Here is a 15,954-nt window from a genome sequence, read left to right on the forward strand (position 1 = left end):
AGTGATGCCGTCGGTTCCCTGGAGGGCAAAAAGGGTTATTAACCTACATAAGATATTTATACCCACCTGTAAAACAGTAAACATTTGAGCAAAGCATGACAGTCTAACTTCCTTTTGGTTCAACAATGGAAGCACATTTAAAACAGCATCTGAATAAAGTGAAAACTTGTAATAATTGGACTCTTTTATTATAAAAATACATGTATTAAAAAAAAATACTAAGCATAATTTCTCAATTTTCCCTCTACTTGGAACCTTAAATTGTTTTTAAAACAAATCTTGCTTTTATTTGTAGCAGTAGTTAAACTGAAAAATGTCTTCAAACTTTTGATGCCAAAGAGACGCCATTTAGATAGTGTGTGAAAAATCATTAAGCATTTTAGGACTGCCACAAACGACTCTTTTTATATTGATTAATCTATCGAATAATTTAGCGATTAATCTATCGACTAATTTATCACAATAATTTACAACAATTTTATTAAAAAACAAAATTTAACTTGTAACTTTGGCATACAGGAGTGTACTATAAAAATATAAACGTAAACAAGCCCTAGACAAAATGTAAAACTAAAAAGGTACAAATTTGTAAACCAACATAACAAAAAAAAGAGAACATCAGCAAATACTTTTTATATAGAAGTGTTGTCACGATACCAAAATTATGACATCATAATAATACGATACCAGACTAAAATACCTTGATACCGATACTGAATCGATACCTTAGTAGAAAAGTTGTATACATTTTTTTTAAACCCTAAAAACTCACTTGGCCAGCATGTCCTGCCTATTCTTTTTGACCACCAGGATGGGATGACCAAAATCTTACTTCATGACACAAATCATCTTTTAAATGTAATTTTATAATTACAATATAGATATTTAATTTAATTTTATGTATTTTATGTTAAAATAAGCCAAAATGACAAAAACAATGCTTTATTTTCAGCTTCAGTATCTCTAATTAACAGTAGCATTCAATAAAGAAATAAAATAATAATCAAATGTAAAAACAAAAATGCATAGTCACTGTAAATTAACTATATACTGATTCTTAATAAATATATTACAGTCAAGCATGGGGGGATTTTCTATTTTCTGTTATTGTTTGATTAACATTAAATCACATAGAATATTAGGTCCAGCCCTTTAAGAGCCACACAGACCAAACTCATTGTAAAACACGATTTTTCACTTAACTCTCTATACGTTAACTAAAGACATACCCGACCTGAAGATTACCAGGACATTCATTCTTAAATAATTGATCATTCAAACACAATATTTGAAATGTTTAAAATCGCATTCATATAGCGAAACTGACGTTGCGATCAGCCTGAGTGAAAGGTGTGTTAAATTCGGAGCCCGGCGAGCACTTCCCGGCTGAGCCATAAATGGTGGAAGCAGATCTCACACGCTCCTGCTATCACACATCGACAAAAATTAAGAATGCACTTATTAGTGCTGTCATTTTTAAAGTACCGGTACTAATAAAATTTCATATCGTACCCAACTTACCCAGTCGAATAAAAATAGACGTCGACTAAATTATCAGCGTCGACGCAGTTGATTGTATCGAACAATCGCGACAGGCCTAAAGCATTTTATAAAATAAAAACAATTTGTGGTCGAAAATTTTATTAACTTATATTTGTCAGTTAACTTAGGACAACATTTAAATTTAAAGTACCCAGTTGAGTTCTAAGTTCTACCCCCCCCCCCCATGCCACCCTCAAATTGGATTCAAATCAGCAAATTTTGGCACTCATTTCGAAAAACCCTGGCTCAATGGATCTTTAATATTTGTTGATATACTCTGTAAGCATTTATGTTACTGCTATTGTAAGTTGTTGTTGCTGATTTTCATCAAATTCTCCAGTGACGTACCTGCAGCATATCACAGCCTTGCAGGAAAGCGCCAAATCCAGGAAATACTGCCGTGCCCCAAAAGTAAGGGCATACTTCAGCGTCTTTCCATCTATGATGAGAGCGAAGTCGTTTTCCTTGTGCATAGCATCTCCCAGAATGCCGCAGTGATGGCTAAGGGTCTCCCTGGTACCCTGCACACAAACATGTACAAAATAATGTATAATATTGATAAACATCTCATGCGAAATGACATTTCATAATTGTATAACTGACTAAATCAGCTGGTATGTAAATATTTCTCTGAAACCCGTAGAACTCAAAAGAATGAATTCATTATGATAGGGATTTGTAATGCAATAAATCATAAAACTGTTCAGAGATGTCTGATGAGACACCACACATGAACACTGGGATAATTTCCCCCTTTTCTTTCGATGCCAAGGCAATCAATCCCAATAATAACATGGGATTTTGCATGCAGAATACCAGACACTTTTGCACATGGGGTTTACGTCTGCTTATTGTCAATGCACAGGGCATCAAAGTGAGAACACACATATGGCATGCTTCATTACGGAGAGAGCAAAGCCAAAGCTGGGTGTGATGGTTCGTTTGTTAGAACAAGGCCTTTCAATGGCCATGACCAGGAAACGCAACAGCATGGGAATTTACACAGAGCACTAGCAAAGCTGCGGACCTCCCCCTTTTCACCCTCTCATCTTGTTAAAGCAATCGAAGAGAGCATACGTCTGGGTTTATGGGTTATTTTAAAGGAATGTCCAGTCGCAGCTGCATGGTCTCAAATCGGGAGCCAGGAATATTTCTGTGTGTTGATTAAACCTGGAAGATCTTAAATCAACACTGACTGGGCCAAAGAAAAATTGGGATATTTGACATGACCTGACTGTTGTTTTATACTGAGTTTTAATAGCGAAAATTGTACTTTCAGCAGAAAATATACCTCGTAGTAAGTAGCTGTTATTGTAAGTATTCGGGACGTGTGGGAGGACACTTCTTTGTTTGGATTAGGAATGCTTCTGTAGCTGTACACCATATAAATTTCCAATAAAAATCACACAGCTCCTGCCTCTCAAGTGGTGGAACGATAGGGCTTTCATAAAATGATCTAAATTCCAGGAGTAGAGAAAACACCACACTGTATCACAGTTCTGCACAGAACTACTCAAAAAAAGAGGTTTCCCTTATATTACCCATCAGCAGGTCTGACACAGCGTCTACACCGGACGCAGCAAAGTGACTGTTGCAAATGCATTTGTTCTTTGTCTCAGAATTTGCATGAGGGCTTAAAGTACGTCAGAAAAGAATGGGGTTTTCTGTTGGGAATTGGTCGTGTTGCATCGTGCCGCATCCGATGAAGACAAAATTACTTATTATGATGGGTTCTCCTTGCTTTTGTTGTGCCGCTACTAAATCATAATTAGTGTAAATCATTACACCAGAAATTCTTCTTTCCTTAGAGAAGCTGCCTGGTCCTCACAGCTTTAAATCCCTGAGAATTGTGGGTAAACAACTTGTGCATGTCTCTATCTGCACCTCCTGTTCCACAGCTGTCCAACATTTTTATGGCTTCAAATTCCGGTGACCATGACATAAACAAGCCCTTCTGTATCCGAGTGATAAAATAACGACTAAAAAAAAAAGCATGAAAAATGTAAAAGTAAAATGTCTGAAATACACATTTTATGGCTAGTTTTCTCTTTTTGGTCAACTACTCTCTTAAGAGAAAAGGTCTGAAGTTAGTTAAACTATTGACAATTTTTAAATCTATCTAAATAGCATCACATTTGGCTTAATGACAAACATTTGAAGTTAATTCTATCGTCCCTTGAGTATGCAGTTGAAAATGCACAGAAAATCTGACTGATACCAAAACAATAAAAACTGCAATAGTAATGAAAGAGGAGTGTATTGCACACACATAGACAACACGCACAACACACAACTCTCTCTTATTACATACTGTAACACTAGCCAAAAAATTCTAAGATCGAAAAAATTGATGCTGCATTAATTTGCAACATTTTACTGCATTAAAGCTACACGATGTAACTTTTCTATCTGCTAGAGGGCGCCTATTCAAAACAAAGGTGTAGTTTGATGACGCCAAGTTTGAGCTCAGAATCTTGGGACATGTGGTCTTCACCTCACAGCCGGTGGAAAAGATACGGGATAGGACTCGGGTAGAAATCAAGTTCATGGATCCGATTATCAATGTTACTGTAGTATGAAGCAGAGCAGGGCCGAGTGCTGTGGAGCCGAGCAAGGCCGCTGGAGCGATTGTTGTGCAACACACGGCTCGTGAGCAGCGGGACTTTTATTATGGTACTCATGGGTACCGTTCATGAGGATGAGGTTACTTTTCCTTTCATGAGTATGAGGTAACGCAGCTCTGTTTATCATATTAGATACATTAAAGTGCGTTTAAAATTATGTTATGAGGTTACTCTGTGCGTTCTTGTTGCAAACTGCTAAGAGTAAAGAGTTTCTGCAAAAAAAAAACAAAAAAACAAAAAAAAACAGAAAACGAGGGTAACGCAGATATGATGCAATTGAAAGGCGACTCCTTCAGTCGTCCTGGTTCCTTGGATAAAATAGCAATTTTCTCAGATTTTACAAATATTTGGAAACATTTGGGATTGTAAGAACTCAACTAAACAAAATATATAACACTTGCCTAGTGTTTTTTTTGTGGATATTTTACTGCAAAAATCCTACATAGTGCACCTTTAATTGGCTATATTAATTGCAGAAATTAATGTTATAATAATAATAATAATTATTATTATTATTATTATTAAAACACTAAAAACTGTAATAGTGAAATATGGCTATATACTACAGTTTTTAAATAAATACTAAAACAGCTGTTTGATTAATCGCATGATCTGCCAATTCATTAACTAAATTAATCGCATATTAGATGTGGCTGAAAAATTACCCCCAAATAAAAATGTAAAGTCATTATTGTGTTAAATGAGAAAAGCATCAAACAGACATTAAAGCTTTAGAAAGAAATATTTGATTTGATTCAACATCTCTTACAGGGACATTTTTGCCATGATTGCATCATGTTCGTCACCAATCAACCAAGCAATGCAAGATGACCTATGTAGGTCAGGTGCTCTAAATGTGTGAATTCGAATGTGTTAATTAATTATTTATGGGAGAATATAACATGTTAAATCAACAGCCTTAATATAAACCTTAAATTTGGCAAAAACTAAATACCAAAGTTAAACAATGGCTGATATGATAAAAGACAAAAAACAAAAAACAAAACAAGGACTGTGAGAGACTGCGTCCTGCCATTTCCACAGTCTGGTTGGGTTCAAAATACATGCAGGGAGACCCCATAATAATGACCTAAGCTTCAATGGAGATGATCGCCTCTGATTCTAAAAAGAATGTGTTTGCATTTGTGTTGAGGAGGGCAGATGCCTATGGGTAGTGATATTATACCTCGGGGACTAATCAACAGTCCCCTGGCATAACAAGACTCTGAAACCCAAGCTCAAAGGAAATATTTAGAGAGAGAAGCCAAGGATTTAGAGAGAGAGAAGTATCAGGTTTCAGAAACGAGAGAGAAGAGCAGCTGTAAGAGCTTCTCTAATATGAGGCATTCTGTAGGTGTTCTTGTGTGTCTATACAAGTAAGTCTGGAAAAGTATAAGATCAGATGATAAGATGGTTTATAAAGACTAACGAGAGGACAGTGTCTCCATTTCCTCACAAGACATTGTCATTTCCCAGTCTCCACTTAGGAAGCTTGGCATAAACAGGCCTCTGTGTTATGGCTGTGTGAGCAAACCAGATTGTGCCGACTCGAGTGTGTTTGCTATACAAGTGGGCAAAAGGCATCAGAGGGATATACAGTACATCAGCGCTTCCAAGATCCAGCTGATAACGGCTGATTTAGGCCCTTTGAAAACCCTTTTACCGAGATGCCTGAACTTAAGCATGTGATATCGGACATTATCAACAAGGAGCGGAGGGACATATAGGCAGAGTTACCTGTGTCATGCAATGAACTAACGACAGATAGAAGACTGCAAGTGCATACATACACTCATGTATATAAATATGCCTAGATGGAAACCCACTTGCACTACTGCCTGACAAAATCGACTGTCAAGATATGGAAGAGAGAATATGGTAGTAATGATAGTTTATGCTGATAGTTCATGAGTATTTTTGTTGATAAAGAATCTGACATTTTTCTTGTTCAAGTAACATATATTGGAAAAGAATGTAACAGATTCAGAAATCTAAACAGCTCATGAGGAAAACCCCAAGAGGTCATGCATGTTTGTTTCGTGTATTGTTCTCTCACGACTTATTTACTGCAGGGATTGGCAACTTAGGTCCAGAAGGGTTACTGCCCTGCGAAATTTAGCTCCAAGCCTCCAGCCCTAATCAAACACACTTGAAAAAGCTAATCAATGTCTTCAGGATTACAAGAAAACTAAAGGCAGGGGACCAAAGATATGAAAGACGTAAAAATATGACCCTACGTTTTGAATGCTTATAACTCCTAAATGTGAATTTTGTCAGTGTTTTAGAACACACTAGCCTATTTATAACCCTAATGGGCAATATTTTTATATTAAAAGCTAAAGAAATAAAAAAAGATTTCCAGTGGCCTTTAAGTCAAAGAATGCATGTCTAAAACTAGTGTTTAACAGTATATAAAGGATCTAGCTTGACAAGCCAGACGTCAAGATTGGGGGTTGGGGTGCGGGATAAATGGTTGTCTTTTAAAGTCCCTCTGCATGCAATAGGATAGCGCTACAACCAACCAGAGCAACGAAGAAGGTGAAGCGGAGCTAGTTGATAGATTAAACTTCTGCCGTATCTGGTCGGCAAAACTCAGAACGGCACTGAAGTAATTTTAAAAAAAGGAAGATGTGTTCTTTGTTCTTTTCTCAAAGTAAAGCTTAACTCCAAGTCTTCCAGAGTCACCAAAGCTGATTCGAAAGACCGCCGTTCCCCAGCTTCTTTGTTTTCAAGCGGCACGTGGAGCCGTCACAATTCATTATGTTAAGCCGCCCTCCGACTCAATACATGATGCGATTGGCCTGACTAGAGTTTGGTTTTTCCAGCTCACAAGCCAACTGGCTGCAAGTTGCTGGACTACCCTGGCTGCAAATTAGATTTGCGGCCGCTAGGGGGCGTCTAGATTTCTAGGCTAAAGGATCTTTGCAGCTCTTTAATTTACCGATAATTTACCTCACCCTCACATCATCCAACATGGTCATGTCTTTCTTTCTTTAGTCGAAAAGAAATGTTCGAAATTTGTGTTTTTTGAGGCAAACATTCCAGGAGTTTTCTCCATATAGTGGACTTCAATGGGGTATAATGGTTTAAAGGTCCAAATTGCAGTTTCAATGCAGCTTCAAAATGCTCTACACGATTCCAGATGAGAAATAGGTGTCTTTATTACATTTCTGATGTAGGCTATTGCTTATCTGAATACCACAGTTAATATATCTTCCTAAAAAACCTAAAGCACAGGAAAACTCAACAGGACAGTGGCCTATAAATAGCTTTTGCTACCTCCATAAAACTTAACACAACAACTACTAGATAAAAAGTTTAAGCTAAAAGAAATGTCAAGATCATAAGAAAAATAGGAGATATAGAGAAAACCATATTTTTTTTATTAAATCAAAATAAATTTGAGATTAAGAAAAAAACTTTGCTGAGAACACAAAAAAAATGTTATGTTGAGATGAACGTTTTTTAAATTTGAGAAAAATGTTTTTACGAGATCAAAAGAAAATGAAATTGAAATCTTAAGAAAACAACTATTGTTAAGATGATTGAAAATCAAATTGTGATACCGACAAATTTGGTGTGTGTCTACTAGCAACCAACAATAAGCAACTTGTGACATTCAGCAGTTACATCCAACAAACGCACCAGCAGAGAATAATTATCAAGAAACTAAATAATGACTAATATTATAAATAAACCTCAAAGGTGGCCAAACTAAAAGGCAAGAAAATGGGTCTTTAAAATTAAATGAAAAGACATGCTCTGTGCTCTGCAGTGTCTCTATTTTTACCCCCATTTATTTCCTCCTTTGTACTCTTCCACAATCTCTCCATTCTTTCAGCTTATCTGCACACTATAGCTCTGTTTCATCTGTGAGCCGCAGAATGGACTGCGGTCTGCCGCATATTTAATGTGATTACTGAGTTACTGTTCTTTGACCCATCCCAAAATGCCTTGCATTTTCCTCCTTAGAGATAATGAACCCCCCTCAGACATCCGGTGAAGACCTCAACCCCTCTATCCGGGCTGGATGAGTAGGTTCCTTCATCCATCTTGTTTTCCTTAATATGTTGAATCTGTTAAATGCAGAAAACAAGAGAAGGACAGAGGGGAAAAGAGGTGGACTGTTCTCTCCTGCAATGTGAGAGCACAGCAAATCCCACCACTGCCAGACCTCTGAACGCTCAGAGAATTCCTCCTTGTTTTCTTTTCGTGTGTTGTATAAGCATGTGCATATGCATAGGAGACCAGGCGCTGACATTTCAAATGGCGGCTGTCTTCTTTATGGAGCACGCACACCTCTTATTTCTCTCCCCTTTTTCTTCGGCTTCATCTATCACGATAAATGGCTGTTTGACAGACTGAGAGCCGTCCATCAGCGCCTAAACCCCACCCCCATCGCACCGGGACCGGCCCCACCCGATCAGGGGTTACGTTGCATGTGCGCAAGCTGCGTGAAATGGTTTCTAGAGCCCTTAACTTCCACAGACAACAGACAAGACCCTCCCTGCAGGGGCCAGCTGACCTGCAGGGTGTATGTGTGCGCGTTTCAAATGGTTTCCTTCTTTTAAAGCGGATGGCTTTTGGTTTCATAGTCAACAGAATAGATTCTCCCATCAGGGAGTTATTGGCCTGTACCACGCACATGTGTGTATATGAAAGAGGGTCCCAAACCTCTGTTCTAAGTACACGGCCTCTTCCCGTCTTTTAAACAGTGCCATGCGGTGCAACCACAATCCTTCTCTTTCCTATAAGCTCCATCTAAACAACACATACAGCGCGATCCTAAAGTCTGTGACCATATTTAAAATAACAGACATTAGCTATGTTTCCATCTAAAGTTGCAAATTTAATTTGTGCGCTGAATTTGAGTATTGCATAAAATATTTGCAATTAAAACTGCGTTTCCATCGAGTGAGTCGAAGAGGCACTTCCTGATAACCTGGGGTTAAGTATCATTACGAAATTTAGGAGAAGCCACTGTAATAATATAATCATTTTTATATACAATAACTTGCGTCTCAGAGTGCGCTGACTAAACACGTGTGATCTTGCTTTCTTGGGCAGATTCCTGCTGTTTGTGAAAACAGTTTATGTAAGATTTATTTTTCGTATCGGATATATTTTTCCGACTCAGTGTATTTTAAGAAATCATGCAAACCTTGCCTTTGTTTATGCAATATACCAAAAAGTGCATAAAAATGGTGGATGGAAACAGATATTGATTATGTGAATCCTTTGTACAGATGGTCATGCTTCCTTGAATATCAAGATGCTATTTGGATCATCTCAAATCATGCTGGAGTACTCCAGTCTTCAATGTCACAATTCTTCAGAAATCATTCTAATATGTTGATTTAGTGCTCAGGAATCATTTCCTATTATTATCAATGTTGAAAACAGTTGTGCTGCTTAATAGTTTTGTGGAAACTATGGTACTACTTTTCAGGATTCTTTACTTTCACTTAATACATTTAATCCATCCTTCCTTGAAGAATAAAATAATTTATTTCTTAAAAGACAATTTCTGACCCAACGTCAGAACAGTAGTATTATATAAAACTAGAATATTTATAATACAAAGTTTAAAATGCAAATGAAAACAAAACAAAAAGAAGAATTTTCAGAAGTGCTCCTGACTTTTGGGCCCCACTGTATCACTTTATTTCTATCTTTCAGAGAAAAAGCGACAGAGAGCAAAGACAGACTGGAGGGAAAAGCTTTGCATGAAAATCCAAAACAAAATCTATAACTGTTCTGGAAAAGAGTCACACAGGGAAATATGTCACATGCTTTGATGTGCGGGGGGCCCTGAAGTGATCCGTCAGCTGCCGTGTCTTTTCATCTCTTCTCAGAGCTTGTGTTATAAATGGTGACATGTAACTGGTTTTTCAAATAAACATACACCTCAGACTCAATACTCACATCCAGGGTGTCCTCGTTTATCACCAGCAGGCCCATGTTCTTCGTGAGCAGTTTGCAGGAGTGTCCTTCAAGACAAAAAAAAAAAGAAAAGAAAAAAGAAAACTCATTACTTAAACCTTTCACTAAGCTTGAAAACATATGGTATGTTTGCGGGGAAAAAACACCTCGCTTGGCTTTCGAACAAATGACGAATGGTACGCCGCAATGTAGTATTTTAGAAATGCATCAACATTATTAAGATATGTTATGTGTAACCACAGTAACGGATGAAAGAAATGACTAATTGCGGAGTGAAAAGCACATATTGTGATTAAAGTTTACAGCAAACCTGAGTTTAAGACTCCCACATCGCATTGGTTTTAACATGCCTCTTCGCTGTTCATATGAGATCACAACTGGAAGGCTGACAACAGGCTCTCTCGGCCCGATTAAAAAAGCACAACATCCCATCATCCATCAGGATGTGTCTAAACAACATAAAGGGAACACGTCCACTTGCGTTTTAATAGGTTACTGACACCTCAGTATTTGGGGAGTGATGTCATTGGAAAGCAGTTTATGTGTGTGCGCTTTTAGATGGTAAGAATCAATGGAATACCAGTGTTAAATAAGATTTACTGTAAAAGACAAGAATTCAAGAAGTAGTAGTTAAATTAAATTGCATGAAGTAATTATATATCGGATTGACAATATTTACAGCCTACCAAGGCTACTGATTGACATAAGAATAATTACTTAATTTTGGTAGCATAAGACTGGGTAAGTAAATTATTATAAATAGATCCATAAATGTTGCTGCGGTCAAGGACTTTATACCATATTATACTAGTAAAATTTCCAAATTTTATTTTATGTTTTCTAAATAAATAAAGTCAAAATCATAACCTAAAAAAATCATAACCTTATTTATTACAGAATTTATTTTGTCTTTTTTGAGTTTATATCCTGCAATTCTGACTTTTTCCAACATAATTGTGATATTGTGAACTTGCTTGTGGAGAAAAAAATCTAAATTGTGAGTTAACAATTTTATGTTTAAAATGTTATATTATGTAAAATTGTATAGGTTTAAATATTTCATGCTATAACTGTAGGGCTAACACATTCTCTCCCCTATGAACTGCATATGCAAATATTATTTAGACTTACTGTTTACATCAAATTCAATCACAGTTTCATTCCGACACTAAAGGCGACATTTTTTTCTCTTATTCCACTGTTTTCTTGCCAGCACACTGCATACACGGCTACAAGTGATGTAACTGTAATGTCTGCTTCCGAATGGTCTATGGAGCCTGTACATGTCAACTTCAAGCCTTAGAAGTTGGCACATTTGTGAGCTCAACCTAAGAATCCAAATATGCACATTTCAACAGAAAACAAAAAAAGATGAAAGCTGCAAGCAGCGATGAAACGAAATTCCTGTTGAGTTTTCAGATTTTGCTACACAGGTCCTCTTTTGTAGGTTTTGGGCTGTAACGTGTCTACATGTGTTTGTGTAAGAAAAATATTCATATTTAACACATTATAAAGCAAAGCTTCTGACAGATCGCCTTCAGTATTCAATTTACGGAAAAATCGTAATTGGCGCGACATAGCATAAGCGTTTTGAGGTGTTATACTTTCTTTGTGAGTTGAATACAGAAAGCGGTCTGTCAGAAACTAGATATTTTACTTTATAAAGTTTTAATATGGACATTTTCTTACAAAAACCTCTGCCATGTGGATTACTTTTATAATGTGTTTTGCCTGAAAGAAGAATGTTATATACACCTAGGATGGCTTGATGTTGAGTAATTGATGTGGTAATTTTCATTTTTGGGTGAACTATCCCTTTAAGGAAATGTGAATGCCCCATTACAAAATTATGACCAAATTCAACAAGCGTATGAATGAATGTGTATTTGTGTGCCGCTGTGCTGTCCTGTCATTTCTGTTGAAACAGTTTCTGTTGATTTCAAACTTGCATATTCACCAAAATTTCCTCTCTGTGTGGAAAATGGATTTGGTTTCCTGACAGTGACCCAAACCTTAACACATTTCCGCAGCTTCTTTCTGACCGCTGGCAGTATAATGTCACCATAATTCTCTCCAACCCGGTTAAACAAAAACACCCTTGGTAGAAGCGATAGATTTTACATTGTGACACCTGCATGATGCAGCATAATTCTGCATGAATCTGGAAAGGAGGCATTGAGGTTACACTTAGTGGTTGCATTGGCTCCGTGCTGCTTCAGGGTGGATTTTCATTCAGTTTGTTGGCAGTGACTGTGGGTTAGAAGAGGGCATGTTGAGTTGTTTGCGTTGGCCGCATGCTGTTTGTTTGGGCTTTAATCTCTGAGGCTTTACAGTGGCACCCAGTGGCCAGGAGCAACAGCCCAGCGGTAGCAGCACAGTGTGGATAGCTCGCATGTCCTCGCTCCAACTCTCTGCTTAATGGCCTGATACATTAATAAGGCCGTCAGAGAGCTAGTGTGGAGAGAAAAACTGGAGCGGTTTCATGTACTATGTGCAAGAGGCGGCCAAACAGCCCTAAGTACCCACTAACCCCAGATTAAACTGCACTTGACTTCACAGTGCTGGGGTTCAATTCACTTCTGATAGTTTTTAATATGTTTCTGGAAAGTGCTAGAGTTATTATTATTATTTTTTTTTTTTAACACGCTGTGGTGTTAACTTATGGATTCATGTTTTGAAAGTGACAAAAGAGAATAATTAGGCTAAGTTCACACTGTGAGCCTTAGTGCTCAATTCCTATTTATTGCTCAGATGCAGAAGATTTTTTTGTATAGCGGTTCACTTTGTTTTAAATGTGAACCGATGCAACAATACAATTAGTCCAAGGTTCAATACAAACCTCGGTTTTTAACCACAGTTTTCGGTTTCTTTTCGGTATATATTTTTTGGTATTCTATTCTTATGTGTCAGGAAGAGAAAGAGGTAAAGAAGAAAATGTTTTTATTGTAATACTCGTTCTTTATTTTACTTAAACGACTTGAAAAACCTTACTTAAACTTTGTACACATTCCTGGTGTATTATATAATAATCATATATATATATATATATATATATATATATATATATATATATATATATATATATATATATATATATATATATATATATATATATATATATATAGAGAGAGAGAGAGAGAGAGAGAGAGAGAGAGATTTACAGTGACAGCCCAGAGATGTACAGTAGCATTTAAGTATGAAATTCAAAGAATAAATGTAGGCTAAAATTAAAACTACATAGTCTTCAATATGCAATATACACTGATTGAAAGCTACTGTATATACTTTATTCAAGAGCAGTGAGTGATTTTTCTTGTTTTTAGTTGGTTTATTAACATAATTTTAGAGGTGAACTGTCCCTTTAAGGACAAGTGTTCGCAATCACTGTGCTGCTAATGCTGTCTTCACGTGCTATTGTAATTATGGTAAATATGAGTTTCAAAATTTGAATGGGATAAGCTCATATTCACGACTTCAGAAGTGGGAATTATCGATTTTACTTTCACTTTAGACATAATCAACTGTGTTTATATATGTTAACTTGGTGTATATTTGACAGTATTAGTGCAGTAAGACTACTTAGTCTATTAATCAAATGTGTTTGACATGTGCGCGTGCGCTCAACTTTAGTGCATATGATTGGATATTTGCTCATATCAGCACGTAGACTCACAGGCACACTTAAAAAGAGCCGAAATAAACTGAGATAAATATATTTTAAACGAAGAGAAATATAAATAATTAATTAAATGCAAAACCGATGCATTTATTCAATATTATATTGAGAATTGTGACATCCCTAATATACAGGTCCTTCTAAAAAAATGAGCATATTGTGCATTATTCATTATTGTATTCATTATTTTCCATAATGTAATGATAAAAATTAAACTTTCCTATATTTAAGATTCATTGCACACCAACTGAAATATTTCAGGTCTTTTATTGTTTTAATACTGGTGATTTTGGCATACTGAAAAATGCCAAAAAAATCTAAAAAAAATTAGCATATTTCATCCAACCAATATAAGAAAAGTGTTTTTATTACAAAAAAGTCAAACTTCAAATAATTATGTTCAGCTATGCACTCAATACTTGGTCGGGAATCCTTTTGCAGAAATGACTGCTTCAATGCGGTGTGGCATGGAGGCGATCAGCCTGTGGCACTGCTGAGGTGTTATGGAGGCCCAGTATGCGTCGATAGCGGCCTTAAGCTCATCCAGAGTATTGGGTCTTACGTCTCTCAACTTTCTCTTCACAATATCCCACAGATTCTCTATGGGGTTCAGGTCAGGAGAGTTGGCAAGCCAGTTGAGCACAGTAATACCATGGTCAGTAAACCATTTACCAGTGGGTTTGGCACTGTGAGCAGGTGCCAGGTCGTGCTGAAAAACGAAATCTTCATCTCCATAAAGCTTTTCAGCAGATGGAAGGATGAAGTGCTCCAAAATCTTCTGATAGCTAGCTGCATTGACCCTGCCCTCGATAAAACACAGTGGACCAACACCAGCAGCTGACATGGGACCCCAGACCATCACTGACTGTGGGTACTTGACACTGGACATCAGGCATTTTGGCATTTCCTTCTCCCCAGTCTTCCTCCAGACTTTGGCACCTTGATTTCCGAATGACATGCAAACTTTGAGCAACAGTCCAGTGCTGCTTCTCTGTAGCACAGGTCAGGCGCTACTGCCACTGTTTCTGGTTCAAAATTGGCTTGACCTGGGGAATGCGGTACCTGTAGCCGGTTTCCTGCACACGCCTGTGCACGGTGGCTCTGGATGTTTCTAATCCAGACTCAGTCCACTGCTTCCGCAGGTCCCCCAAGGTCTGGAATCGGTCCTTCTCCACAATCTTCCTCAGGGTCCGGTCACCTCTTCTGTTTTTTTGGCCACACGTTTTCCTTCCCACAGACTTCCCACTGAGGTGCCTTGATACAGCACTCTGGGAACAGCCTATTCGTTCAGAAATTTCTTTCTGTGTCTTACCCTCTCGCTTGAGGGTGTCAATGATGGCCTTCTGGACAGCAGTCAGGTCGGCAGTCTTACCCATGATTGCGGTTTTGAGTAATGAACCAGGCTGGGAGTTTTTAGAAGCCTCAGGAATCTTTTGCAGGTGTTTAGAGTTAATTAGTTGATTCAGATGATTAGGTTAATAGCTCGTTTAGAGAACCTTTTCATGATATGCTAATTTTGAGATAGGAATTTTGGGTTTTCATGAGCTGTATGCCAAAATCATCAGTATTTAAACAATAAAAGACCTGAAATATTTCAGTTGGTGTGCAATGAATCTAAAATATATGAAAGTTTAATTTTTATCATTACATTATGGAAAATAATTAACTTTATCACAATATGCAATTTTTTTTTAGAAGGACCTGTATATATATATATATATATATATATATATATATAATTAATGATAATAATAATAATAATAAATATATAAATATATAAATATATATATATATATATATATATATATATATATATATATATATATATATATATATATATATATATATATATATAAGGGCCGGGACTCGATTAAAAAAATTAATCTAATTAATTAGAGGCTTTGTAATTAATTAATCGAAATTAATCGCATTTTAATTGCATATAAATATTTGACCTGAGAACAGTGAGAAGTAATTTTTCACATGGATTTTTAGTATACAATTGAATAATGACTGAATACATAAGCTTAATCAACAAAATATTGTTCATTTATTTCAGTCCAGCAGACCAGTGCAATGTTTGCCATTAAGTGTAGCAATAGCGTATTTGTGATATTTGAGGCTCGATGTGCTGCGGTGATACACAAATTCCTTGTTGTATAGCTTGCA

At 36.7% G+C, this 15,954-nt stretch overlaps 1 protein-coding gene across 6 annotated transcripts in view; it reads right to left on the reverse strand.

Moving 5' to 3' along the window:
- atp8a1 (ATPase phospholipid transporting 8A1) overlaps positions 1-15,954 on the reverse strand; it is a 158,570-nt gene that overhangs the window by 42,064 nt on the left and 100,552 nt on the right. For all 6 annotated transcript variants that reach the window (XM_067457301.1, XM_067457302.1, XM_067457299.1 and 3 more), the window contains 2 exons: positions 10,092-10,156; positions 1,891-2,063 (listed from right to left, as the gene is read on the reverse strand). In XM_067457301.1, coding sequence (XP_067313402.1) covers positions 1,891-2,063; positions 10,092-10,156 — 238 coding nt within the window. The remainder of the gene's footprint in view (positions 1-1,890; positions 2,064-10,091; positions 10,157-15,954) is intronic.

The sequence above is a fragment of the Pseudorasbora parva genome, chromosome 11 (assembly GCF_024679245.1).
Source record: "Pseudorasbora parva isolate DD20220531a chromosome 11, ASM2467924v1, whole genome shotgun sequence".
NCBI lineage: Eukaryota > Metazoa > Chordata > Actinopteri > Cypriniformes > Gobionidae > Pseudorasbora > Pseudorasbora parva.